This window comes from Crassostrea angulata, chromosome 4 (genome assembly GCF_025612915.1).
Source record: "Crassostrea angulata isolate pt1a10 chromosome 4, ASM2561291v2, whole genome shotgun sequence".
NCBI lineage: Eukaryota > Metazoa > Mollusca > Bivalvia > Ostreida > Ostreidae > Magallana > Magallana angulata.
Genome location: NC_069114.1, coordinates 6,467,658 through 6,493,334, shown reverse-complemented (window position 1 = coordinate 6,493,334; position 25,677 = coordinate 6,467,658). Strand labels below are relative to the sequence as shown.

General features: G+C 35.3%; 1 protein-coding gene, 1 long non-coding RNA gene and 1 pseudogene across 4 annotated transcripts; 2 read left to right on the top strand and 1 right to left on the bottom strand.

Annotated features, from left to right (window-relative positions):
* Positions 1–626: 626 nt before the first annotated feature.
* LOC128179677 (uncharacterized) lies at positions 627–2,827 on the bottom strand. Its single transcript, XR_008243117.1, has 3 exons — positions 2,720–2,827; positions 1,759–1,811; positions 627–1,139 (listed from the first exon to the last, which is right to left on the bottom strand). It is a non-coding gene; the product is annotated as an uncharacterized LOC128179677 (long non-coding RNA).
* Positions 2,828–8,799: 5,972 nt separating this feature from the next.
* On the top strand, positions 8,800–25,134 carry LOC128179660 (uncharacterized; annotated as a pseudogene).
* LOC128179650 (uncharacterized) lies at positions 17,084–21,506 on the top strand. Of its 3 annotated transcripts, none has more exons than XM_052847162.1 (2): positions 17,084–17,511; positions 20,842–21,506. In XM_052847162.1, exons 1-2 carry the CDS (start codon positions 17,271–17,273, stop codon positions 21,348–21,350), a joined length of 750 nt encoding a protein of 249 aa, XP_052703122.1. In that variant the 5' UTR covers positions 17,084–17,270; the 3' UTR covers positions 21,351–21,506. The 3 variants fall into 3 exon arrangements, with proteins under 3 accessions (XP_052703122.1, XP_052703119.1, XP_052703121.1); XM_052847159.1 differs by lacking the exon at positions 17,084–17,511 and adding an exon at positions 17,781–19,923; XM_052847161.1 differs by lacking the exon at positions 17,084–17,511 and adding an exon at positions 17,781–18,870 and having other exon boundaries at positions 21,399–21,505.
* Positions 25,135–25,677: the final 543 nt, after the last annotated feature.

Genomic DNA, 25,677 nt, shown 5'->3' with positions numbered 1-25,677 from the left:
GGGGTTGGGTGTCAAATTGGCTCTGATATTATTATAATTAAATAATAAAGCTCTGATATTATTATTATTAAATTGGTCTCATATGATATCAGAGTATACATACGTCCCGGATAATATATATTAAAAAAATAAGATATGGAGTTTTTTCACAATGATTAAATGCCAGATGAATGCATGTGCTGCCTTTGCCCGTGCAATGACTGCACATTCTATAGCACTGCTTGGGTCTGTAAGTGTAAATATTATTTTGGGGAGGGGGGTTCAAAGGTGTAACCTTTTGTCAGTTTGCCATGGGGCCAGGTAACATGATGTTTTACTATATAAATTGTGAATCAAATTAGAATTTTTCACGGGGACTATCATGTAGTTCTGCCCATATATGAGGCCTTTTTCCATCCCCCATATTATAAAGCAAATCAACAGTATTCACCTTTGTGTTACACATGTTACACTTTTAATTTTAACATCCGTTGAAATTTACTTTTATTTTTATTCAACACATGCAGAATGATTAAAGGGGGGGGGGGTGGGGTGGTTAGCATATCTATTCATTCACAAAATAAATTTTAATTGCTCATTTCTCATTACTGAGAAAGAAAAGAGGGTGTGTAAATCCTGCAACAAGGGCGATCAAAATACATTTTGGTTCACATCAATATATAGAATTTAAATAAGTCTGAATTCTCCTATATCAGAGACTCTCTCTTTCTCCCACCCATTTACATCCTTAATACATGCAGCATATAGCAATTTGATATATTAACTTAAGTAAATGTCCCCTTTCACTTCTCAAACAAAATTATGAATATAAAAACAACTAATTTGGTCCATTAGTTTTATTGATTCAAGAAGATAAAAGAAATTTCTGGAAAAAAAATTCTGTGACATCATTTAAACCTGACACATATGCATGCAAGCTCAAAATTGCAATTTATTTATATGATTTCAATGTGTTTATTGTATGACTTCTTAGTTCTGCTCCTCTTCTCTCTTCAAAAACATAGTCTTCCTGTTCTTAAAGTTCATGTTTTTCTTTTCATCATTTCATCTTTAATATATGACTCCAGTATAAGTGTGCAGGTAAATTGTCATCAATAAGAACATCATTTATGTAAATCCCAAAACAAAGCAGGTACCAGCTAAAATGAAAATTATACATATTTCAGTAAGTTTAACTTGTAATCAAAATGGCTGAAAGACTGAAATGGAGAATTTTCTACAATTTGATAGACAATAAATGGAATTGTTTATCTCAATAAACATTTTATTATGTTTTGATGTGCATTTAAATTTTGCACAAATTCAAATACAGCTTTGAAATATCTTTTCAGTTTGATCAATTTGAAATTATTAGCATCCTCACCCCTGATATGTGCATGAGAGTTTAATTGCACCTCTTTATTTTACCCGGCATGACCTTAAAAGTGCACTTCTCTCTCTCTCTCTCTCTCTCTCTCTCTCTCTCTCTCTCTCTCTCTCTTTAACTGATTTTATACAAGATTGATATTATAATGCTGGTGCGGTCAGTATGAAAACATTCCAAAGTATTGTTAATATGTTGATGAGCAATTTGTAAACATGAACTATTCAAAATTGTAGATTTATAAATAAAATAGGTTTCTATCAATCATATAAAACATGAAACCATTCAAACATGGAAATGCTTTTTCTAATTGAATTGTCTCATAGAATTAGCAGATTTTTCATTATTTCAATGATAAATTATTGTGTATGTATACATGTATGTTATTTACTTACATCTTCTTCAAGCCTTTTTTTCCTCAAATAAGTGTGACACTTTTCAAATTACTCTGCAAAAAACAAAAAATAATTATGGAAAGTCATACAATTTAATTTACATGCACATAAGAACATGTCAACAATAATTTGAACATTTTTGTGAAAGGTCTACATATATTTAGCATGGATAGGTAAAATGACCAACACTTCAAATATTATTTGAAAGTAACACATGCACATTCTACACAAACAATACCATATATGACCATGAATGTAGATTCCTCATTTTGAGAAAATCAGATGGAGACATGCAGTCATTTGTTTATTATTATTTGGGTGTTTTTTTTATTACCAATAGTACAGCATCATAAGTATGAACCCAGGTGACAAGACTTCAAACAGTGTTATGATAGTAATATAATGAGTTCTAAAAACTAACTAATAATAATTAAGAATTAATGTGCAAAAACATCTTATATCAGCTGGATGAATGTGCAAAAATATAAATGAACTGTCATGGAAGAATATTGAACACAGTAGAAAGGTATTATTGATCAGCTGTTCATTAACTTCCAGAAAATGAAATCAGCATCTTTTAGCCTGTACTGTTCTGATTTTCAGAAAATCAAATCAGCTGTTTTCACACAGTCTTTGTATAATTAATTGTTTACTTACAAATTGAAAAAAAACACTAACATTTGTGTAGAGCTAAATATTGTCACTCAGTACAAGTACTTTGAACTGATTCGTGTCGATTGGTGAAAATGATCAACAATTCAACGGACTGGCAATAAAGTTAAAGCTACATGTAGCCTACTTTGTCATAGGCCTAAATGTAAACAATGCAGTCTCTCCTCATGTTTTGAACGAAACAACACAATAAGTCGATCAGAAATGCATCAACAGTATAGAATCACAATGAAATAGTTATTAAGCTATCTGGTACATTACAAATACACTGTATATCTATTCTACATACCTGATAAATCATCAAAAAATCGCCATCATCGGGAATACCAGCTACATGTGTTTACATCGTCTGACAAGCGCTTTTGGGACGCAGATTCGCACCCATACGACAGATGCGTTATGGAAATTCTTCGTATATTCTGATTGTTGTTCATAGACTTTAATGTAAAATTCAGGGTGCAATTGGACAATAATGATTTTTTTAAAATTCCTTTGGTAGAGTATTTTCATTTGATAACACCCTCAAAATGAATATCAGACCATTCATTTATTAAGTAAAACATGTGGTCGTTATACAATGAATACCTTACCATCTATCAATTATGTACACAATTATGGCTTTTATGGCTTTTCACATCGCCACAAATCCGACGAACTCCGCACAAGGAATCAGCTTTTCTGTCTTCTTAAGGAGTCTCAGGGGAGAATGTTTCGAACAACTTGATTACTATTAGTGAATAGTGCTTCGTCACAAATAACTATATTTGCAAATTGTCTGATTGATGTTGATAAATCTTTTAAGCAGACTGAGGGATGATTTTTATTATTGATAGCAGTAATGCACCATTTTGGTTGAATTGGTTGTAAGCTTAGATGTTGAATGACCGATCAAGAGACAGAGAGGATCGCAAAAATAATTCAACCGATGAGTTTCAAGCAAAATTTCCAGCTGATGTGACAGTTTGAAACCAATCCAAGATGGTTGCGATGGGTACCGTGTGTATTATAAAGGCCCTGCCACACCAAGCTGCGTCCCCACGGCGTGTTCATGGCGTTATAAAATTAATGAAATCGATCGCAAGGAAAATTCCGAAAAAATTTACAGTTTTATTTGAATATTTTACAAGTGAAGATGTCACGGCGTCCTGACGGCGACCTAGGCGTTCTTACGGAGCTCCCACGGCGTGTAACTGCGTTTCCACAGAGTTCTACTCGGCGATTGACTGCGCTTTCGCTGAGTCTCCGCCGAGCGCTCATGACGTGCTAGGAGTTTTTTACCGCGCGTCCACGGCATGCTATGCGCGCTGACTGAGTGCATAAGACGTTCTTTATTTCTTGGTAGGTTAATAATATGTTTTACGGTGTGACCGTTTGGGCGAGCGCAGAAGGAGCCACACATCTGTCATCATTGTAAAATGCAACCCGTGGACTTAACCAAACCAAAAATCTTTTGCTTTGTCTCGAAAACTTTTACCACCGCAAGGAACCGGAAGATATCAAACTTTTATTCCAATGGTCCCTTCCTAGGCTTATACGAGTCATTATCAAAAAACGCAGAAATAAAATTGAAGAAAAATCAAGAATTCTCTTGTGTTGAAAAATAATTTTATTCAATTGTAACAATAAACACATATCTGAAGAATACAAAAACACTTAACTCCCACCTAGAGATTATTTGATTTCTGAGTAAAACACGATCAAAGAACTGGTCATACTTAAATGTTGTCCTTCCTGTTACACATAAGAAAATACAAATTTTTATAAATTGAAGCAAAAAAATATTCCAAAATTTCTTCAGACAATGTTGTGAAAGCATGACAAATAAAGAACCACTAACATTTTTTCAATGAAACAGAAGCAAAATACAAATTACAATAATATAATAGAAAATGTTCAAACAGGTAAACATTTTGTTTGTTATTTTCACAATTTTACAGAAGTATAAAGCTCAAAGTGCTTATATTTGATCAGATATAAAACTTTAAGCATATGTGTAGACCCAAACCTAAAAGAAATATACACATGCAACATATTTTTATATTTATGGTGCTGTAACAGGAAAGACTGAGTCTCGCAACAGGAAAGACAGTACGTTGTATTAAACAAGTCTCTCCTGTTACAAAATCATAATTCTGATTTAAAGTTGATTGATAGTAAACTTAGCATCAATCTCACAGTTTGGAGTCAATTAATATGCTGTTAAAATATAGATGAACCTTAAACAATACCATTAAATACTATGATAAAAGTTTTATAATCTTTACAGTAAAAAGTGTAACAGGAAAGAACAAAATAAGCAACAGGAGGGACTTCTTGTGTACATTCAGATCAAAATCTTCATTTGGTTAAACACTGAACATAAAAAAATCTTGAAAATTTACTAAGGTGTTCCTAATATATAATGACATTTGTGAAGAAGTAAAATTTATTGAAAAATATAGAATAAAAATTGAAAAATGTTTACAACTGTAACAGGAGAGACTCCTAATAACACAATCTGGTCAGTAGTGGAAATTGATGTTGATATTTAAATTAAATAACAGATTTATTTCTGATTACTATGTAAAATACAAGAGAAACAAACTTTTCCTATAATAATATTTGCCTTAGAAAATATCAACTTTTAAAGAAAATGAAGTAACAGGAAGGACAATGTAGAGTGAAATAAAAAGATTACATTTAACAGAGTACTTAAAGCATTTGTAAGCTTTATGTATGACTATGGACTGTAGGCTGTCTCACTTTTCTGTTACTTTTTTCCAGATGTTGTCAATGATTTTGTAGTGGGTACTCCCATCTAACTTTTCTGGCTCTGGAATGAGGCATCTCTCTTCTGCCTGTATTTTCTCTGTCTGTCAGCATTGGACATCCCCATTTTTACCTATACCAAAAGACGACTTTCATTTTTCAACGAAATTGATATAATTCTTTAAAAATAAAAATAGTTTACTTAACTGCAGATCAAATATTTTGATTAAAAGGTGGAAAAATTATGTTGCTTGAGAAACAATTTATTGTCCTTCCTGTTACACTGAATTAAAATGCCTTAATATATTTATACATAATCACTAGATGCTGAATTGATTTGTAAACAACTGAGATATAATTAAAAAACATATATCTTTATTATGGATTGTATATAATAATCAGCATGATGGTTAAAGAAAAAAACAATCATTAATTGTCTATCCTGTAACAGTCCATGTCTTTCCTGTTACAAAAATGTATATTGACATCATTAACTAACAATATTTATTTGTAAGTAATAAAAAACAGAATATGAAGTGATTGTTCACAAAAAATGATATGAAAAATGTTTTGATCTGACAAGTGAACAAATATTCATAGTTCTTCTGTTATTATGGACATTTGTACGTACTGTAACAATGATATATCTGTCCTGTTACAAAATCACTTCTTATGTAATAACATAAACTATTAAAACAAAAATCCTTACTTAATGTTAATTTATTGTACATACTACTTTATTGAATATTTTATGAAAAGTTATTGCTATATAAATAATGAAAATGTCTTAAAATCCTCATTTTTATATAAAAATGTCTTTCCTGTTACAAATTTACATGTAACAGGATGGACAATAACAGGATAGACAATTAATCTATATATGGTTGTTTGTTTCCCTTCCTGTCTACCATACACTGTTGATGATGCAGTAGTTTGAAACAAAATTGTTAAGTTATTTTGTAAGAAAAGTTAAAACATTTTACATTCATGTTTAAGTCAATTTTCAATGTAACAGTAAGGACTAGTTTTATGTGTAAATCAATTATGAGTAAATCATACTTACATTTGGGACATTTTCCTCAAACCAACGAACTTCAAAAAAATGGCGTCTAAGGCTGATGAAAAGTATTGAATCCAAAAAGGGTCATTCTAAATATTTCTATTTTCTGTTTTTACATTAACATAACAGGAGAGACGAAAACTCTTGTGACACACATTAAAGTCTTGATATTTCATAAAACAAGTACATTTATAAAACTTTTATTGTTTGAAATGTATTTCTTAAGAATTGTGTAAAGCATACATTTAAAAAAATGAGAGCAAAATGTACTGGATATATTTATAAACCACATGAAAGTGCAACAAAAAGAGTGTGTGACTTGGCAAATCATGCTAATTTGGACATTAAAAAAGGCAAATTTTCTTTAAACATGTCATGCAAAAAGAATTAAAGTGTTTTGCTAACCGCAGAATATTGTGTGGTATATATTAATGTACAAATTTATATTATTTTTCCTTGATATAATTTTTTATTGACCCGTGACCAAAATTTTGGCGGATTTTGAGAATGACTCATACACTTAAACAAAAAACTACCACTGAGCATTAATAAAATGTTAAACAGACTTATTAAAATATTTTGATAAACACAAAGCCGTTTTTTTTTTTATCTCTTCTTTACCTTTTAATAATGATAATTCAAATCAATAAATTGTGTGTCTGTGTTACGGTGTCACGGCGACCTCACTACACTTCTACGGCGTGTTAATCAGAACACAGAGACATGGCGCGTACTTTGTGCATATTCAAAGTGCGCGCCGTCGCATGGCGTTCTAAAATGTTCTTGGCGATTCCATCGCGACGGACGAAGATGCCGTTGCGTTGTTACGGCGCTGTAGGATTTATTTGAATTTATATGGTAAAGCAAAACTCGCCTACCTACTAAGTAAACAACTGCTGGATCCGCGTGTCAATATGTAACCTCTGTAGGGGGGAGGAAAACATTAATACGTGACAGCGCCGTAAGATCTCAAAAAGCGCCAAGACAGCTCCGTCGGCGCGCTCAATGAACGCAGCTAATCGCAGTGTAGACGCAGTGATAAGTCAATTGCGCTTGCACGGAGACCTCGCGGAGTCCTCTGGGATCTCACTGCGTTTCTATCGCGCTCTCAATCTCACTGCGCTCTCACTGCACATCCACAGCGTTTGAACAAGTTGTTTTTTGTTTGGCTGCGTTCACACGGCGACCCCAAACAGCTGTTGCTGCGTTCATCGCGCTCTCATGGCGTTTCTTCTGCGTTTATACCGCGCTCCCACGGCATTAAAGTGCGTTGTCATTAAGACCAAGAAAACTCGAACAATGGCTCTTGTACAATAGCAAGCGATGTAATAATTATCAAACTGGATGAAGATGATTATGTAAAAAGTAGCATTTGCCAATAGACCTTTCAATGGACGTAGATGGAATCCATGCCATTTGGTTCTTATGTTTTCACATCTTTTCTATGTTTTCTAACAACTAATAACGAATCTGACTACTAAGAGTTTAATCCTAGTTCTTCACAAATTGTTTACAGTTACATGTAGTTATGTTTCAATTACAATACACCTTTTCATAAAATCAAAACAATTTTTTTATCATTTACTAGTTGTAAATTCTAGTTTGTTTACCATGCAATTGTACAAATTAATATTTACCTACCAAGAAGTAAAAAACGTCTTGTGCACGCAGAACAAGCCGCGGTCGCGCGGTAAAAACTCTTAGCACGTCATGAGCGCTCGGCGGAGACTCGACGAGAGCGCAGTTAATCGCCAAGTAGAACTCCGTGGAAACGCAGTTACACGCCGTGGGAGCTCCGTAAAACGCTTCGGTCGCCGTCAGGACGCCGTTACATCTCCACTTGTAAAATTTCAAATAAAACTGGACATTTTTTTTAGAACTTTCCTTGCGATCCTACGGCGATTCCATGAATTTCACAACGCCTTGAACACACCGTGAACACGCCGTGGGGACACAGCTTGTTGTGAGAGGGCTTTTTCCTTGGCGTTTTACATGATTTAAAAACGCAGCGGGATCACTGTGAGGACCCAGTTCCGGTGTGACAGGGGTTTTAGAGATAGCAATTTGTTTACTGTGAGCGACACAGTTTTCTCTAAAAGTATGCTTCGATATGCCATATACGAATTGATAAAACAAACCTATGTAATGTTTGTATTGCTAGTCTATATTCTAATAATTAGTGATAGGGACTCGCTTGCTCGAATAACACGTATAAGACTGCGCTTAGTCTTTACTATATATTTCTTTTTTTTTCTAGATCTACATATCCACTTATAGCACATGTATTTGTTTTCTCTACATTTGGATGCTGATGATGGGATTTGAACCCACAATGTGTGCACCATTACACCACACCTGTTTTTATAGGAAAAATAGGAATAGGAGGATCTTAAATCATGAAAAACGATTTCTTTTTTGAAAAACAAAATGAATAATCTAAAATTTTACCCCCCCCCCCCCCCCATGAGTGACCTAGATCTAGACTTATGCAAAACTGTAAAACCATGCACAAGTTTGTACCTGGCATTTAAATCAATCAAATGGTATTGCACAGGTAGCAACTGACCAATAACAATAAACACCTGAAGCCGTCCATGTTGGATTGTAAAGCTTTGTAGTTTACCTACGGAGGAAAAACTGTAATAACATTAGCTAGGTAAGTTTGATAACCCACTGAATTTCTTATTGTTTATTCTTATCAATCATTAAATCATTTGGAGTAATGATTTTTACCTGTTAGATAATTTACCTTATTCTAAATTCAGTGAAAAAACCAAAAATGTAGAGTTCAGGCATGAAATGGAACCTCTACATCCTTTATATTAATAGATATGTTAATCATACCAAAATAATACATATGTACATCATAATAGCATCTATATGCATGTTATATAGATGCCTTTATCTAATGAGGAAATTGCGGTGTTCTTTTTGTTCGGGCTCGATATTAAATCGGGCTCGGTATACAAATCCTTTTCAAAATCAACCAGGGCTGAAAGGTAGCAAAAAGTTTAGCTCGATCAATTTTTCAAAAAATTATTACAATCTTTTTAACTTAAGTTTTAATATTGTCAAAATAAATCACATCAGGTATTGTTATCACAGCCAATATTGCTTTGAATGTTCTTATAGATTCTGATGCTCTGCAACTACAAATTCATCGCCACTGTTTTTCAGGAACCATCGAAGAACTGACCCTATGGATTGATAAATTGCCAAATGTAAAGTTTGGCATTACTTCTAAACATTTAACTGCTAATACTTTGAAGAAAATTCCCTTGAACAAACTTCTTTTGGAATCAGATAGTCCGTATTTATCTCCCCATGGGCCTTGGTATATTTCATCTTTGGCTACACAAGTATCGAAGATTTTGAACATTCCGCCAACCGTTCTTATCAAAATCTGTAACAAAAATGCTAGGGAAGTTTACAATGTATAAAGTACAGAATATTTATTTACCTGTATGTTTTTATATCTCTTGATTTTATGCCTCCAATATACTATGATGTTTACACATCTTAGTATCATTTTTATGCCGTTCATACGAGTAGTATCGAGAGATAGACAGATTTAAATTAGTATGTATCTATAGCTTCATTTATAAATGATTGTTATCAGATTTTTCAGACATTTTTTCTACTGGCGAAATGGATCTGGGTTGTTTGAAAGGTATTAATATTTTTTATAGCAAAAAATATTTGTGCTGCTCATGTTGTTGTACTTGCTGCTTTGTTGCCACAACTTCCAAGAAAAGGGAAAAACATAGTTTGCTATAACAAAATCTAAAACATGAATGCTTTTGTGAAAATAATCAGCCAAAACTTGAAAATTCAATACATGGTTTCTCTTGCACAACTGATCAAGATGAAAATGGGAGTCCACTACTACATCTGTAATAGATATGCTTGAGGGGATTTCTTTGAACTCTTTCCCAGATATATCTGTCATTGATTTTACTAATGAAAGTTTTGATTGCTGATCTTTGCTGAACAATTTTAGAATATTGCTAATCAACTTCCAGTGTAATAAGGAAATAATGTGGTTTGGAGGGTTAACAGTAAAAGAAGTTGGAATATCTTGATAACCTACTGTTTTGCAAAATTCTTGGAAGAGACAGGTTTCAACATAGGTAAATGATGGTTCTTTACTTGGTGAAGAATGCAGTTCTTTCTTTTGCTGTACGAAAGAGAGTAAACTGCCAAATGGAACCTCAAGGAATTTAGAAATTGTGTGCAGAAACCCTAGTATAAGGAAACACCATTTCAAAAATTGTTCATTATCAAAATGTTTTTGATTGACTGTGTGAACATTAATATGCTCCTGAAAAAGCTTACAAGGTGTGGAAAGTTGTACTTGACAATCCCAACATGCAGTGAGCGGGTAAAGAAACCAAGGTAAATGCATTAAGATAATGTGTCTCTTCATAACAGAAGCTTGAAATTTGCATAAAGTACATTGTTTCTTTTTCTTTTTAGAAATGTTTACAACTGGCACATTTTCCTTTTCTTCATCATCAGAATCCGGACTGTAATCAGGCTTAAAATTCATCTCATCAAACACGAGATCAAGAAGACCCTCAGTGGAAGCCATTATGATGTTGAGATCTGTATACGCAAGAAAAGTAATCTTTATACCGGTAATAATGGGAAAAAATATATCTGTTGAATACTTTATGCTGTAGTCAACAGATCACTGTCCAAAATTATTATTTCTCAAAATATATACATGTATTTACATATTCAGAAATGCTTAAATCTGTGAATAAAGTGTAAACTTCTTTCAACAGATTTTAAGATTTCAACCTTATCAAATATCTACATAATATTCATAACAAACCAGTCTTGCTTAAAAGTACTTATCAGCATAAAAAATACAATAATAAAAGATTTAACTACAATAATCTTTCAAGTATCCTGGCACTCTGACATTTCTCCCCCTTCTTGTTTGGTATACCCCTGGTGCTTTATCTGAAGTGTCATATGTTTTGCAGGGTACCGAAATGAGGGATGCATTATCTATAGAAGTGCCAGGAATGTTATTGCTTGAGCAATCAATGGCAACCTCATCCTGTTCTTCATTGGGAAGAAATAATTGGTTACGCATCTGTCTTAGAGCAAATGGAATGGGGCCTTTTGAAATTTTGATTCTATCATGGTGTACAGTTTGCTTTCCTTTTTTATTTTGAATAGTATATAGAGGGGGTTTTGAATCTACTACCAAATAAGGTCCTTTCCATGGGGATTTCAATTTGCTTGACTGTCCAACTTTGGTGGCAGAATTAAACAGTAAAACTACATCACCAATCTGATAACTGTTTTCTAAAACTCTTAAATCATAATTTTTCTTTTGCCGAAGTTGGGCAGACTTGAGATTTGCTCTACATATTTCATGAGCTTCAGACAGATGTTTTTCCAATTCTTGTACCCAACAGGATGGTTCAGCAGTTTTCAAAATCTGATCGTGAGCACCCGTCATAATGTTCAAAGGACGTATCACCTCTCTACCTAACATCAACCGATTTGGGGTAAAGCCTGTTTGTTTATGTATAGTTGCTCGAAGAGCCATGGCTAAAAGAGGAAGATATTTGTCCCACTGTCTGTCTTTATTCTCTATAAAACAGCGAATCATTTGAACAATAGTCCTATTATACCTTTCAACTTGCCCATTAGAACTAGGGTGATATGGAGTTGTTCTCTTCTTTACAATTTCTAATGTCTCACACAATGATTTGAACAATTTTGATTCAAATTGCCTACCCTGATCAGTAAAAATTTCTAGTGGACAACCAAAAGTAACAATTAGGTGTTCTAAGAACATTTTTGCAATTTGCTCTGCATTTTGCTCTGGAATAGGAACTAACTCAATCCATTTGGAAAACTGATCTACTATTACCAAAACATATATGTTTCCAGATTCGCTAGGAGGAAATGGACCTAAGATGTCAAGATGTACTCTTTCCATGGGATACCCTGCCTGAAAAGATTTCAAAGGAGCCCTAGCAGTTTTAGTAGGTTTTTTATTTATGTTGCATACTGAGCAAGATTTTACATAATCATAACATTCTACGGTCATATTTGGCCAGTAAGCAGCTGATTTTAAATTTGCTAATGTTTTTTCAATGCCTAAATGACCTGCAGATTTAACATCATGACAAAGATTCAGCACTTCTTGTCTTAGAGATGTTGGAACTACAAGACATAGAATTGTATCGGGGTGTTTCAGCCATTCGTAATGTAATGTAAAACATTGTCTTGAATGAGAAGCCTATCTTTGCACAACCACAAAGCTTTTGTTTCGGGGCTTGTTAACCTGATTTCAAGATCAGCTGGTTCTACTTGATTTTTAAGCCAATGAATAACTGGTTCAATATTTGCATCATCTTTCTGAAGTTGAGCTAAATTTTGAAAAGTGTCACACCAATTACAACCTACATGTTGTTGTTGTTGTTGTTGTTGATTGTTTGAATTTAACTGCGTTGTTAATATTGTAGGTGTTTTATTATGTTCAGACTTAATGGAAAGAGGGATTACATCGTCAACATCAAGCTGAAACCTAGACCATTGGTGGTGAGCCCGTGTACAATAGGGACAACCCAGACAAGGAAGATTTTCTGGAGAATTTCCAGCATCATAACATGCACACTCTGAAAGAGTTTCTGGAATTCTAGAGAGGGCATCTGCATTTACATGAGAAGATCCAGACCGGTGTTTAATCTGAAAATCATAGGAAGATAGTTCTTCTAGCCACCTTGCTAATTGACCCTCTATATGTCTAAATCTCATCAGCCAAGTGAGACTGTGATGATCTGTCCTAATCAAAAATGGTTTTCCTAATAGATAATGGCGAAAATGTCTACAAAATTTGACCACGGCTAACAACTCTTTTCTTGTGGTACAATATTTTCTCTGTTCTTTAAGAAGGGCGTGACTAGCATAGCTAATGACTTCTTCTTTACCATTATTGATCTGATATAAAACAGCCCCAATAGAATGATTTGAAGCATCAGTATCCAGTAGAAAAGTACCGTCTGGAGATGGAAATTTAAGACACTCTGGATTGATGAGGGTTTGTTTTAAACAGTCAAAAGCACATTGTTGTTCTTGGGCCCATACAAATTTGGTCTTCTTTTGAAGTAAATCATACAGGGGTATTGCAATGTTTGCAAAGCCTTTAATGTGGTCCCTGTGATAATTTGCAAAACCCAGAAAAGCTTGAACCTGTTTTTTGTCTTGGGGAATGGGCCAGTTCTTAATAGTTTCGATCTTATCTGGGGAAATGTGTACACCTTCGGAATTGATAATTCTCCCGAGAAATTCTACTTCTCTTCGAAAAAGACAACACTTTTTTGGCTTTAATTTAAGATTGTATTCTCTAAATCTCTGAAATGCTTTTCGAAGGTTTTCCAAAGATTCTGAAAATGTTTTGCCTAATACAATAATGTCATCCAAGTACACTAATAGTTCTTCCCAGTCCATACCTCTCAGAACTAAACCCATAGCCCTCTGAAATGTTGCTGGGGCATTGCACAAACCAAAAGCCATTCTCTGGTGCTCAAACAACCCATACTTTGTCAAAAATGCAGTTTTATTTCTACTGTTCTCATCTATTTCTATTTGATAATACCCCATAGCTAGATCTAATGTGCTAAAAAATGTTGTGCCATACAAAACATCCATACAGTCAGCAATAAGGGGTAGGGGATAGCAGTCTTTGACAGTTCTGGAATTCAAATCTCTAAAGTCTATACAATATCTAACACTGCCATCTTTTTTCTTAACTAAAACTGGAGCAGAGGCCCATTCAGATGATGATGGTGTTATAACCCCTGTGTCTACTAGTTTTTGTAAGTGTTCTTTTTCTTGGTCTTGAAAACCCAATGGTGTTCTCCTGAACTTTTGTTTTACTGGGGTTGCATTCCCTGTGTTTATATGATGTTTAACACCTTTCAAACAACCCAGATCCATTTCGCCAGTAGAAAAAATGTCTGAAAAATCTGATAACAATTGAAATAGCATCTGAGACTCATCTTGATCCAACCCCTCACTGGACCTGTCATAAAGTTCTTGTAAATGATTAGGAAGTGTTTGATTTGATGGTGCATTGTTTTCAACAGATACTTTGTTAATGGGAATGTCAGAATCTAACTGATTTAACTGTATTTCTACTGATTCTGCATTTCCAACGTGTTGTCCTACCTTGAATTTAACACTTTTGTTTGAGTCATTTACAACTTTGAGTTTCACAGTGTCTCCCTGACCAAGAACTGATGAGCATAAAAAATTGGATGATTCTAAAGGTTCTACTATGTACTTGGTATCTATAGGGGTTTTTAAAGAGCAACTGACAAAACCTACAGAATTTGCTGGAATAATACTTTTGCTCTGAACTGTGACCCTTGATATTGTAACAGATTCTTTAGTCATGTGTTTGAGACTCGCTGTTATTTTGTCATTTCCAATTTCTACTAAATTTCTCCTAAGATCAACAATACACTTGTGGGCTTTAAGAAAATCTAACCCTAGAATTACAGAATCTTTCATGTCAACTACACACATATCTAGTGTATAAGAATGCAATCCTATTTGACACTCAACATTTTTGAATAGCTGCCCAGTAACATTTTGCTGTCCTAAACCCTTCAAAGAAATCTCTTGTGGTGTAATATCAAAAGAGTTGTTACCTGGAAAGACCTTCTTGTTGACCAAGGTCATCATAGCTGCTGTGTCAACAACTGCTGTAGTTTGGTGACCCTGAACAACAATAGGAATCTCCAAGGTTAAACCTTTAGAGTTTTCGTTAAGGTTAATTCTAGGATCCTGACCTATGTCTTCGGTAACCAGTCTACGGTCAGCTAGGCTGGTTGGACAGAGTTTAAATCTTGTACCAATATTGGAGAGTTTGTAGGGCCCTGAGGTTTGTTAGTAGTTGATCTAAACGGACTACCAGCAGGAGATCGTGGATTTGATCTGAGAGGAGACAAAGACCTGCTGAAAGATTGATATGGTTTAGTGTTCTGTGCGTTTTGCCTGTCATAGAATCTGTATGGACTAGGTGATCTGGGCCTTGATTGAAATTGCTGTGTATTGTTTGGAAACCTATTCACTGGCAACCTTTCATCTATTGTTTGTTTCATGCAAAACACCATATCTGTTAATTTTGTAATTTTTTCTTCTAACTGTTCAATTTTTTTCTGTTGAATTGAAAATTTGTTTTCACCATGATCAGTGTCGGTGTGTTGTTCTGATGGGGCAAAAGAGACTTGTCTATGATAGTATGCCTTGCTACTACCGTACACTGCCTGTTGATTTGCGATTGATGCTTTAATTAGGTCTAAAGCTTCATGAATATTTTTTGGATTTTTTTCCATCACCGACCTAGCGGCCTCTTTATCTCTACAACCCCTCAAAAAACTTTCTGTAGAAATTTGGTCTATTGCTTTTCTACCCGATTCACTATATCCATCGATTGTGATAAAGTGAACCCTCTGTGCAAACTCTTGTAACCTTTCATCCTCATGTTGTCTGATGTACTGAAGTTTCCTTCTGGCAGAAATCGGATTGTCTTTGGTGTTGAATCTTCTGCTCATTTCTTTTTTGATGTCTCTATACTTATCTAACTTTAGTTTACACACATATTCTAATGCCAACCCCTCTAAACAACTCAATAATTTGTCTGATTTTTTCCTCTTTCCCCATTCATGCCTCTCGGCCAATCTCTCAAATTGTGTGATAAAGGTGTCCCAACTAATTTTTCCATCCCCACTAAATGTACTCATTTTTGATGTTGGGCTGCGACTTTTGTGTTTGTGTCTTCTGTGTTTGTGTTCACGCATGTCATTGTGTGAACTAATACTGCTAGATGAAGACCTTGAGGATGATTGATCTGAATCTGAAGAACTATAATGTCTTGTGTGTCTATAATTTTTCTTCCCCTTGTATTTGCATGATCCATTTGTTGTGTTGATGCAATTTTGTCTTTGAATGTGCCTAATCTTGGGGTGTAAATTCCATCTGATGGAATTGCATCTAACAGTTTCTTTTGTTTCAAATGTTCTTCTAACTCGTGCTCTGCTTTCAATCTTCTCTCTCTCTCTAGCTGAAGTTCTGCCACTTGTCTCTCTAATTTCACATTCAGTGCTTTCTCACACCTGTCACCCTGACTATCTGAATCTAATAAATCCCCTGAATCAAAAGAAACTAATCCATTTCTCTCCCACTCTAACCATTTCCTTTTTGGGATGTTTGTGTATTTACCTAACACATTAGGTTCAACTGTTGCACAATTTTTTCTAACCTTAATGATGTCGTCAACGTCATGGTGAGTTATCGGTAATTTCGATAATTCAAATTCTGAAGCAGTTTGGAGATGTATTGTGCCCATTGTTAAAGAACACAGAACTTTGAAAACATAAAAGAGGGAAAAAAAAATTGAGGGACCAAAAAGAAAAATGAAATGATTAGTTTAACTTGTTGTGTAAACAACCGTCAAACTATATTTAATAAACGAAAAAATCCTAATAAAGAACGAGAAAAAAAAAACGATCTTTGTGTTGTATTTTTGAATTTAGCGCCAAAATGGGAAAGTACGGGAAAATACGTAACTAAAGTAAATAATGTAAATTTCAGTGACCTAATTTTTATCCTCGTCGCCAATGTTATATTTGTGACTATATATATCTGTACTAAAGCTTACTAAATGGTCAGCAGTAGATGGCCCAGGTCCTCAATCCTAGAAATACGTGTGAACGTCTCCAGGACAAGGGAATAAAGGCGCTGATTAGTGTTCAGTTTAATTGAGTTCTATTGTTAAGTGGCACCGAGCCCGACGTAAATACCACAGTATTTTGAAAAAGATTTTAAGCATTGATGTTAATGTTTAACGGTAATTTGCTTCGGATTTTAATGGATTGAATTGTAGACAATTTATTTTTAATAAAATCCCCCTTTTGCTAAATTCTTGAAATTAAGTACATTAAATCATGCGATAAAAATACTTGAACCATTTTCTTTAAATTGCTTTCATGCATTCGATATGCCACGAGGAAAACCAAAAGGGAACAAGGACAAAGGAGCCACGTGCTCCGGCGCCGGCGGAGGTCCGTCAAGCCTGGACTCGAGAAAGAGAAGAGCGGAGAGTCAACTAGATTTCCAACAGCCTACCCTCAGTGCCATACAGGTCACACAAGTGCCTCCGACTGCTGTCGATGAGCACCAGCAGGCAGCGACTAGCACAGGGATTGAAAACCCGACAACTAGTGCAAGCACATGGCAAGGTACGCCTGAAATGCCCCAATTGTTAGCAAGCACTATGTACCAAATAGCAATTAATGTTTCTCAAAATATTAAGGCCAAAATTATTAGTTCAGCTTATGTAGACCTTGCTTGCTGTTGAGTAATACGAATGTAATACCTACAGAAAAGTCTACCTATATCAATGAAAAGGGGGAACTGATGACGAGAGAAACAAGTAAACCCTCGGTCAAAATTGACAGTATTGAAAAGTGGACAGATGCGTTCATGATATATAGCAGTATTTATTCATCAGCCCACATTGATTCAGTTCAAGGTTTATTCAAATATTTGCATGATGTTAGATTGGGGGCAGTAAGAGTAGGGGGTCTGGGGTTTAAAAGCTACGATGAACAATTCCGCCTAAGGCGTAGCATGGATCCCTCAATTCCATGGGGAAAGGTAGACAGCGAACTTTGGCTTATTTACATGTCTCCATCTAGCTCATTGCAAATTGCTTCCACTGTTTCCCAGCAGTCTGCCAACATATGTTTTGATTACAATTACAAGGGATATTGTATTCGTCCAGTTTGTGTTTATCACCATTCATGCATCAGGTGCCACGGTAACCACCCAGTATCCCAATGCCCGCTTGCACTATCCTACCCTCAGTCTCAAACTCGGGTCAACAACATAAGGTTTAACAACCAGGCAATTCCTAAGTTAGTTAACCATCAAGCATTTGCCCCATTCGTTTTCGTCCCCGAACACCACAGCCTCGGGTCCCCAGGGGCAACACCCCAAGGCATAACTGGCCCACCACTACCTATCATAACGCATATTCCACCAGAACTATGGGATATGGGAAAAACCCCAATTAAAATCAACAGTTTGATTACTTGTCTTGATGCCTATCCTAGGAAAGAATCAGCACTGGAATTAAAACGGGGATTTACTGAGGGATTTCATTTACAGTACAATGGGCCTAGGATACATAACATGTCCAAAAATTTAAGGTCAGCCTCTGAACATTATGAACACTTAATGGATAAAGTAGGAAAAGAAATAAGTATGGGTAGAATCATGGGCCCTTTTCAAGAAAGGCCAATATCTAATCTCCATATTTCACCTGTAGGAGTAGTACCTAAAGCTGATGGGGGGTGGCGTATGATTATGCACCTTTCCTATCCTAAATATGAAAGTATTAATTATTTTATTGACCCAGAAGTGTGTTCTGTGCATTATTCTTCATTTGACAATGTTGTGGACATGATATCTTCCCTAGGAAAAGGGGCATTACTGGGAAAGGTAGATGTGAAAAGTGCATTTAGGTTAATCCCTGTTCATCCAAGTGACTTCGAATTGTTAGGTTTTTCAATTGACTCCTTATATTATGTAGACAAGTGTTTGCCAATGGGGTGTTCAATAAGCTGTAAGATATGGGAAACATTTGCTAATTTTTTGCAATGGCTTACTCAAAAACGCTCAGGGTTAGAAACATTAGATCACTATTTGGATGACTTTATCTTTGCAGGAAAGATAGGGACTTACAACTGTGAAAAACTTATGTCAGAATTTGATAATATTTGTACAGAGCTTAATATTCCATTAGCAGAGGACAAAACTTTGGGTCCTGTTTCTGTGCTTACATATTTAGGGTTAGAAATTGACACAGTCAATATGCTCATAAAAATTCCAAAAGTAGAAATTTTGAAACAGTATGTGCAGGAATTTTTGTCCAGGAAATCAGTTTTATTGAAAGAATTGGAATCATTAGTAGGAATGTTCAATTTTTTTGGCAAAGCAATCAGGTCAAGTAGGGCATTTAATCGCAGATTCTATGATGCAATGAGTGGGGCCTCTGAGGCTCATCATCATATTAGGTTATTGTCAGAGTTGAAGGATGATTTACACATGTGGGCTATATTTTTGGAGAAATTTAATGGCATTTCATATTTTCCATCCAGAGAATGGATCAGCTTGGATGTTTTAGAATTGTTTACAGATAGTACAGGTAATGCAGAGCTTGGATGTGGTGCATATTTTCAAGGGAGATGGGCATTCTTTGAATGGCCACCAAAATGGCATTCATCTGACATAATTAGGGATATGACATTCCTGGAACTAGTTCCCTTGGTTTTAGCTATTAGGTTATGGGGTCAGGATTTGGAATGCAAAAAAGTTTTGTTTTTCATAGACAATAGTGCATTAGTAAGCATTGTTAACAAACAAACTTCCAAGTCTAAGAGGGTAATGAAGTTAGTGAGGGAACTTGTTCTTATGCTTATGCAGTACAATTGTATTTTCAAAGCTAAACATATAGAAAGTAGCAATAATTGTATCGCTGATTCTATTTCACGCAAGCAATGGGGAAAATTCAGACAGTTAGCACCAGAGGCAAAGGAGCAGGCAGAGCCAATTCCACAAGATTTTCTGCAGATGATTTACAGTTTCAAGTAGATAAGTTATTTCAGGCTTCATTGTCAAAGAACACAAAACTTGCTTATGATACAGGTTTAACAGCATTTCAAAAATTTAGATTGGAGCACAAGTTTCAAAAGGTATGGCCACCATCACTAGAACACATTGTGCAGTTTATTGCATATTTATCTCTTAAAGAGTTTTCTTCAGCTACAGCTAGGTTATATGTGTCAGCAATTGGTTTTGAATGCAAGTCTAGGGACCTAGATGATGTTACAAGAAATTTTCTGGTTGTTAAGATGTTAGAGGGAATGAAAAGATTATCCGTGAAGAAGGACACAAGACTCCCAATTACCCATTTTATTCTGTGCAAAATTGTTCAAGTGTTACCTTCAGTTTGTACTAATTTGTACGAGTCTCATCTTTTTCAAGCTGCATATATGTTAGCATTTTTTGGTTTTTTAAGAGTTGGGGAATTAGCAATTTCCAAAGGCAATAGTCCAGCTACTATCATTAATGTATCGGACATCAATTTTTCCCTTGATAAGTCCAACATGTTTTTAACCATCAGGCAATCAAAGAACGACCAATACGGCAGAGGGGTAACTATTTGCATTGAAAAATCTTCCAGTTTTCATTGTCCAATAAGGTATATGTTAGCTTTTTTGTCCATTAGGCCTCGAATTAATGGTCCAGTATTCTGTCATTCTGATGGTAGCCCACTCACTAGATTTCAGTTCTCAGCAGTGTTAAATAAAGCCACTAATGCTCTAGGACTGCATAGCCATCGATACAAATCACATTCTTTTAGGATAGGGGCTGCCACTGCTGCATATCAGCAAGGTTGCCATTCAGATTCTATTAGAGAGGCAGGCAGATGGAAATCACAAATCTATAAATCCTACATTCGTTGCCCTATTAAACAAGTTTGCTGTTAAACTTTCTGCTTTCAGATTCTGCAGTATGGTGTGTGGGGTCTTCCATTATTAAACATGCCTTTCTAGCAGCCATGCTTAGAACAGGAGGGATTAACTTGGGGTTGGAAAGATTGGGAATAAAAATATGGTGGCAAGGGTATGCTGGATTAAAGTTCACTGACCTAAAGAAAAAGGTTATGTATCTTACTAGGTTAGAGGAAGCCCCTGACTTTCTTGTTATTCATTGTGGGGGGAATGATTTAGGTGACCCTGACTGGCCCCTCGCTGAATTAATAGAACACATGTCCGAGAGCATAACCAGCCTAGCTGATCTCCTACCAAAGACTAAGTTAGTTTGGTCTCAAATATTGCCACGCAAGCTATGGAGAGGATTCGTAAACGCTTCAATAGGGCAACAGCATGTCAAATACAGGACTTGGGGGGGGGGGCATATATTAGGCACCCAGATATTATTAGGAACATCAACCAGATTTTGGGCAATGACAATGTGCATCTCAATCCTTTGGGTAACAAAAAATTCTTGAGTGACACTCAGGGGGGCCTTGAATATTTCCGAAAAGGGCTTGGGACAGTATTTCCAGACGAACGCCAATAAAAGTTACTTCACATACAAACAATGCAACTTAAAACTAAAATAGGTTATCCCTAAACATTAAAATCATAAATTTAATAAATGGGTTTTTGGTCGTAGGTCAGTTGAATTGGGCTCCCCTTGTGGGGTGACCTTAAACCTTCAGTTGAAGGTCATGTGGCATGTGCGCCCGTCCATTCAACTGATGTGACAAGTTTGTGAAATAATTAACAAATATATTGTTCGCGGTTAACCCGGAACAATCAAATGCTATTGATTTATGCTGCTGCTCATTTTGTGCTTGTTGCTGCTGCTGCTACCATATTGCATTTTAACTATAAACATTCAAATGTTCAAACTACAATTGCTGCTGATATTGAACTTATATTATAAACATTCAAATATTCAAACTATAGCTGTTTGCGGTCAACCCGAAATAGCAAAAAACATTTGTGCTGCTCATGTTGTTGTACTTGCTGCTTTGTTGTTGGGTCTGCCCTGCTTGGCGACCCATGCTGCTTTTATTGCCACGACCAAAAACGCCAAACAATAAAAATCTAATTACACCATTACTTGTGTTTTGTAATTTCTTCTATATAGATAATAGCATCTATATGCATGTTATATAGATGCCTTTATCTAATGAGGAAATTGCGGTGTTCTTTTTGTTCGGGCTCGATATTGAATCGGGCTCGGTATACAAATCCTTTTCAAAATCAACCAGGGCTGAAAGGTAGCAAAAAGTTTAGCTCGCTCAATTTTTCAAAAAATTATTACAATCTTTTTAACTTAAGTTTTACCCAACCCACCCTTCCCCTATTGTAAAAAAGATACTGCTTTCGGTTTTTCCAATATATTTTTCAGATTGGTAAATGCTGATATCTTGGTGCTGCATGAAGTATAACTGTCGTGGCAAACAAAATGACTGTGCAGTGATCAAAGTGTGGAACTTGAAGCTTAACATGCGCCTGTCCTCCAACTTTGGTGACAAGTTTGTGTAAATGGCGTCTGCATTTGTCCATTGAACTGATGTAACCAGTTTGTGTAAACAACATGAGAGTCCGTCCATTCGCTGATGCGGCTAGTTTGTTGAAATAGCATGTGCGCCCGTCCATTCAACTGATGTGACAAGTTTGTGAAATAATTAACAAATATATTGTTCGCGGTTAACCCGGAACAATCAAATGCTATTGATTTATGCTGCTGCTCATTTTGTGCTTGTTGCTGCTGCTGCTACCATATTGCATTTTAACTATAAACATTCAAATGTTCAAACTACAATTGCTGCTGATATTGAACTTATATTATAAACATTCAAATGTTCAAACTATAGCTGTTTGCGGTCAACCCGAAATAGCAAAAAATATTTGTGCTGCTCATGTTGTTGTACTTGCTGCTTTGTTGTTGTGCCCTGCTTGGCGACCCATGCTGCTTTTATTGCCACGACCAAAAACGCCAAACAATAAAAATCTAATTACACCATTACTTGTGTTTTGTAATTTCTTCTATATAGATAAATATAAACTGACTCTGACTTTTCATAGGTTTTTTTTCTGCCTTGTCTCTGAGTACAAATCCATGAATGCTGAATTCAAAAGATTGCCTCCTAAGCTGAAAGTTTCCTTATCAAACGTTAGGCCGCAGGAAATCCACACAGATCAGCTGATTAAACATTTTAATTCTCTGTCAGCATTATCTTTTACAACAAAGAAACAACAAAACTGCAGCATGCTGCCCCAGGGAGCCGAGTCCTCACCCCAAGATCAGTCACCGATGGATGTACCCCAGGTAATCACTGCTATAGAAACGGGGTATAGATGTTTAACGGGTGTGACGTGTCTGAATGAGACAGAGATCTGGATGTGTGGTGATGATGACATGATGAAACTCTTCAACATCCAAGGGGAACGAGTGAAGTCCATTCAAACCAATCCAGAGATCAGTCCAGAGGACATAGCAGTGACAAGAAGTGGAGATCTAATTTATGCTGATTTCATTGATAGAACTGTGAACACAGTGAAGAATACACAGATAAAGACAGTGATCAGACTTCATGAGTGGGAACCTCGTGGTGTCTGTAGTACCTCCTCCGGTGACCTCCTGGTTGTCATGGACAGTGATGATTATAAACAAGCAAAGGTTGTGTGTTACTCTGGCTCCACAGAGAAACAAAGTATTCAGTACGACGACAAAGGATAACCTCTCTATTCATCTGGTGACTATAAATACATCAATGAGAACAGGAACCTAGATATTTGTGTGTCAGACCTTGGAGCCCGTGCAGTAGTGGTGGTCAATCAGGCCGGGAAATTCCGATTTACCTACACTGGTCATCCCTCTACTACCAAGGGAGATTTTCTTCCACACGGCATCACTACAGACAGCCAGGGTCGGATCCTGACAGCAGACAATAACAACAGCTGTATTCACATCCTGGATCAGGACGGACACTTCCTCCGCTACATTGACAACTGTGATATTAAGCGCCCATGGGGTTTATGTGTGGACACCAGAGAAAACCTCTTTGTGGCTGAGTTCACTGGTAAAGTGAAGAAAATCCAATATTACACGTAAATCATTTAACTGTGTTAATTAGATGTAAGCAAAGCGTATGAAGTAAATATTACATACTGTATGTATAACATGCAATCAAACTATTAACGTTGTGTGTCATTATAAGATGTATACCAGATGTAAACATGTTGTGTGTTGATAAAGTTTCACACATTAACTTACTTACCAAGATATAGACAGACTGTTTAACTGTATAAATAGTAAGTTTTCATGCTTTTAATCATTGCAAGGCATCAATCTTGATTTGTTAAAATATGATTAATAATTTTCTGTTTTGTATGTAAACAAAGTTCTCTCTGATGATACATAAGTAAACAAACATAGACCATGTCTATATATATTATGTAAACTTATTTATATGTGTCACGTGATATCAAGTGACTTTATATTACATGTATTTTATAAAGAAACTACCTTTTTCTATTTAAAATGTACAATAAGTGACTGTGTTTTTAGTATGTGTATACAATTTTATAAGAAACAATCAATGGACTGTACTTGTTACCTGTGGTTATCACTAAACTCTGTGTTACATGTATTAACTACATCAGGGTAAATGGACAAGTTACACTCAATTCTTTACCAGCAATGGAGCAAGGCCACAAAGGAACCGAGGCCCATCACTTATAAAGAGGCCTGGTACAGGTACTAGTATATTAACCCAAGTAAAATCACTTGACTGAACTAATTACTTTTTAAACTTTTTTAAAATGTGACCCCAACATTAGTTTTGTTACTTTTACATGAAACATTAGCTTTAAATCTATTTGTATGCAAAGTTTTTGGAATATTTCAATACTTTTAATTTTAATTGTATTTGCGTTATAATTTGAGCTAGTACTCTAACATTAATTTTGTAACAATATTAATACTATGCTCTTGTGTTTATAATGTATTGACTTATAAAGCCACTAGTAAAGCAAGGTTGTTTTTAACCTTGACTTATATATAACGTTTACATTCACTACATTTGTTTATCTTCATACTGTAATTAATTATAGTTAGATAATGGTTCAAACTAAAAATTTGTTTGATTCTTCAAGTAATCAATTTCTTATCTATGTCAAATTTTAGTAACAATTTCAAGAAATTATCATTTCTGTTTGGGCCACATAAAGAAATGGCATGTGACATGGGTCACAAATAAAGTAAATTAACATTTTGAGTTCCCATTTTTATAGGAAAAAGGTTTCCGGGTGATTGGCATTACTTGTATTTAAGGTTCCAGTCTGCTTAAAAGAAACAACGTTGCTACGGTTTTTGTTGGAAGAGTTCCTTGTTTAGAAAGCCACTATAAGAACTGTTAAATATTGAAGTTGTTCCGCAAATAATTACTTGGGTTATTTGGATGCATACTTCTACTTAGAGAACTTAAAACTCAATACTTAATTCATCGACACTTGGTAGGTCATATGTCAAGATCATTAGACCTCGTTGTAAATCCTAGACTTTCCGCAATCAGTTCTATTTTTTGCAACGGTTCCAGCATTTATAATACCGATAAAACAGCCAACTGGGTAAAATTTGATAAGGACATATCCCCAGAGAGATGTTTGAGAAATCTGAAGAAAAAAATCTATACATATTTAATTAGATCATTGCCAAAAACAACAAAATCGTCTATTTATTTTGTAAAGCAAATAATTTAGCAACAAGTGTAACTGCTTATTGCCATTTCAACGCAATTTGAAAAAAATACAAATCTG

Excerpts from the sequence above, each read along its gene's own strand:
- LOC128179650 (XM_052847159.1), top strand. The coding sequence starts at position 17,903 with ATGGATCCCTCAATTCCATGGGGAAAGGTAGACAGCGAACTTTGGCTT. Across the intron at positions 19,924-20,841 it reads CAGATGATTTACAGTTTCAA|ATTCTGCAGTATGGTGTGTG; the intron begins GTAGATAAGTTA and ends TTCTGCTTTCAG.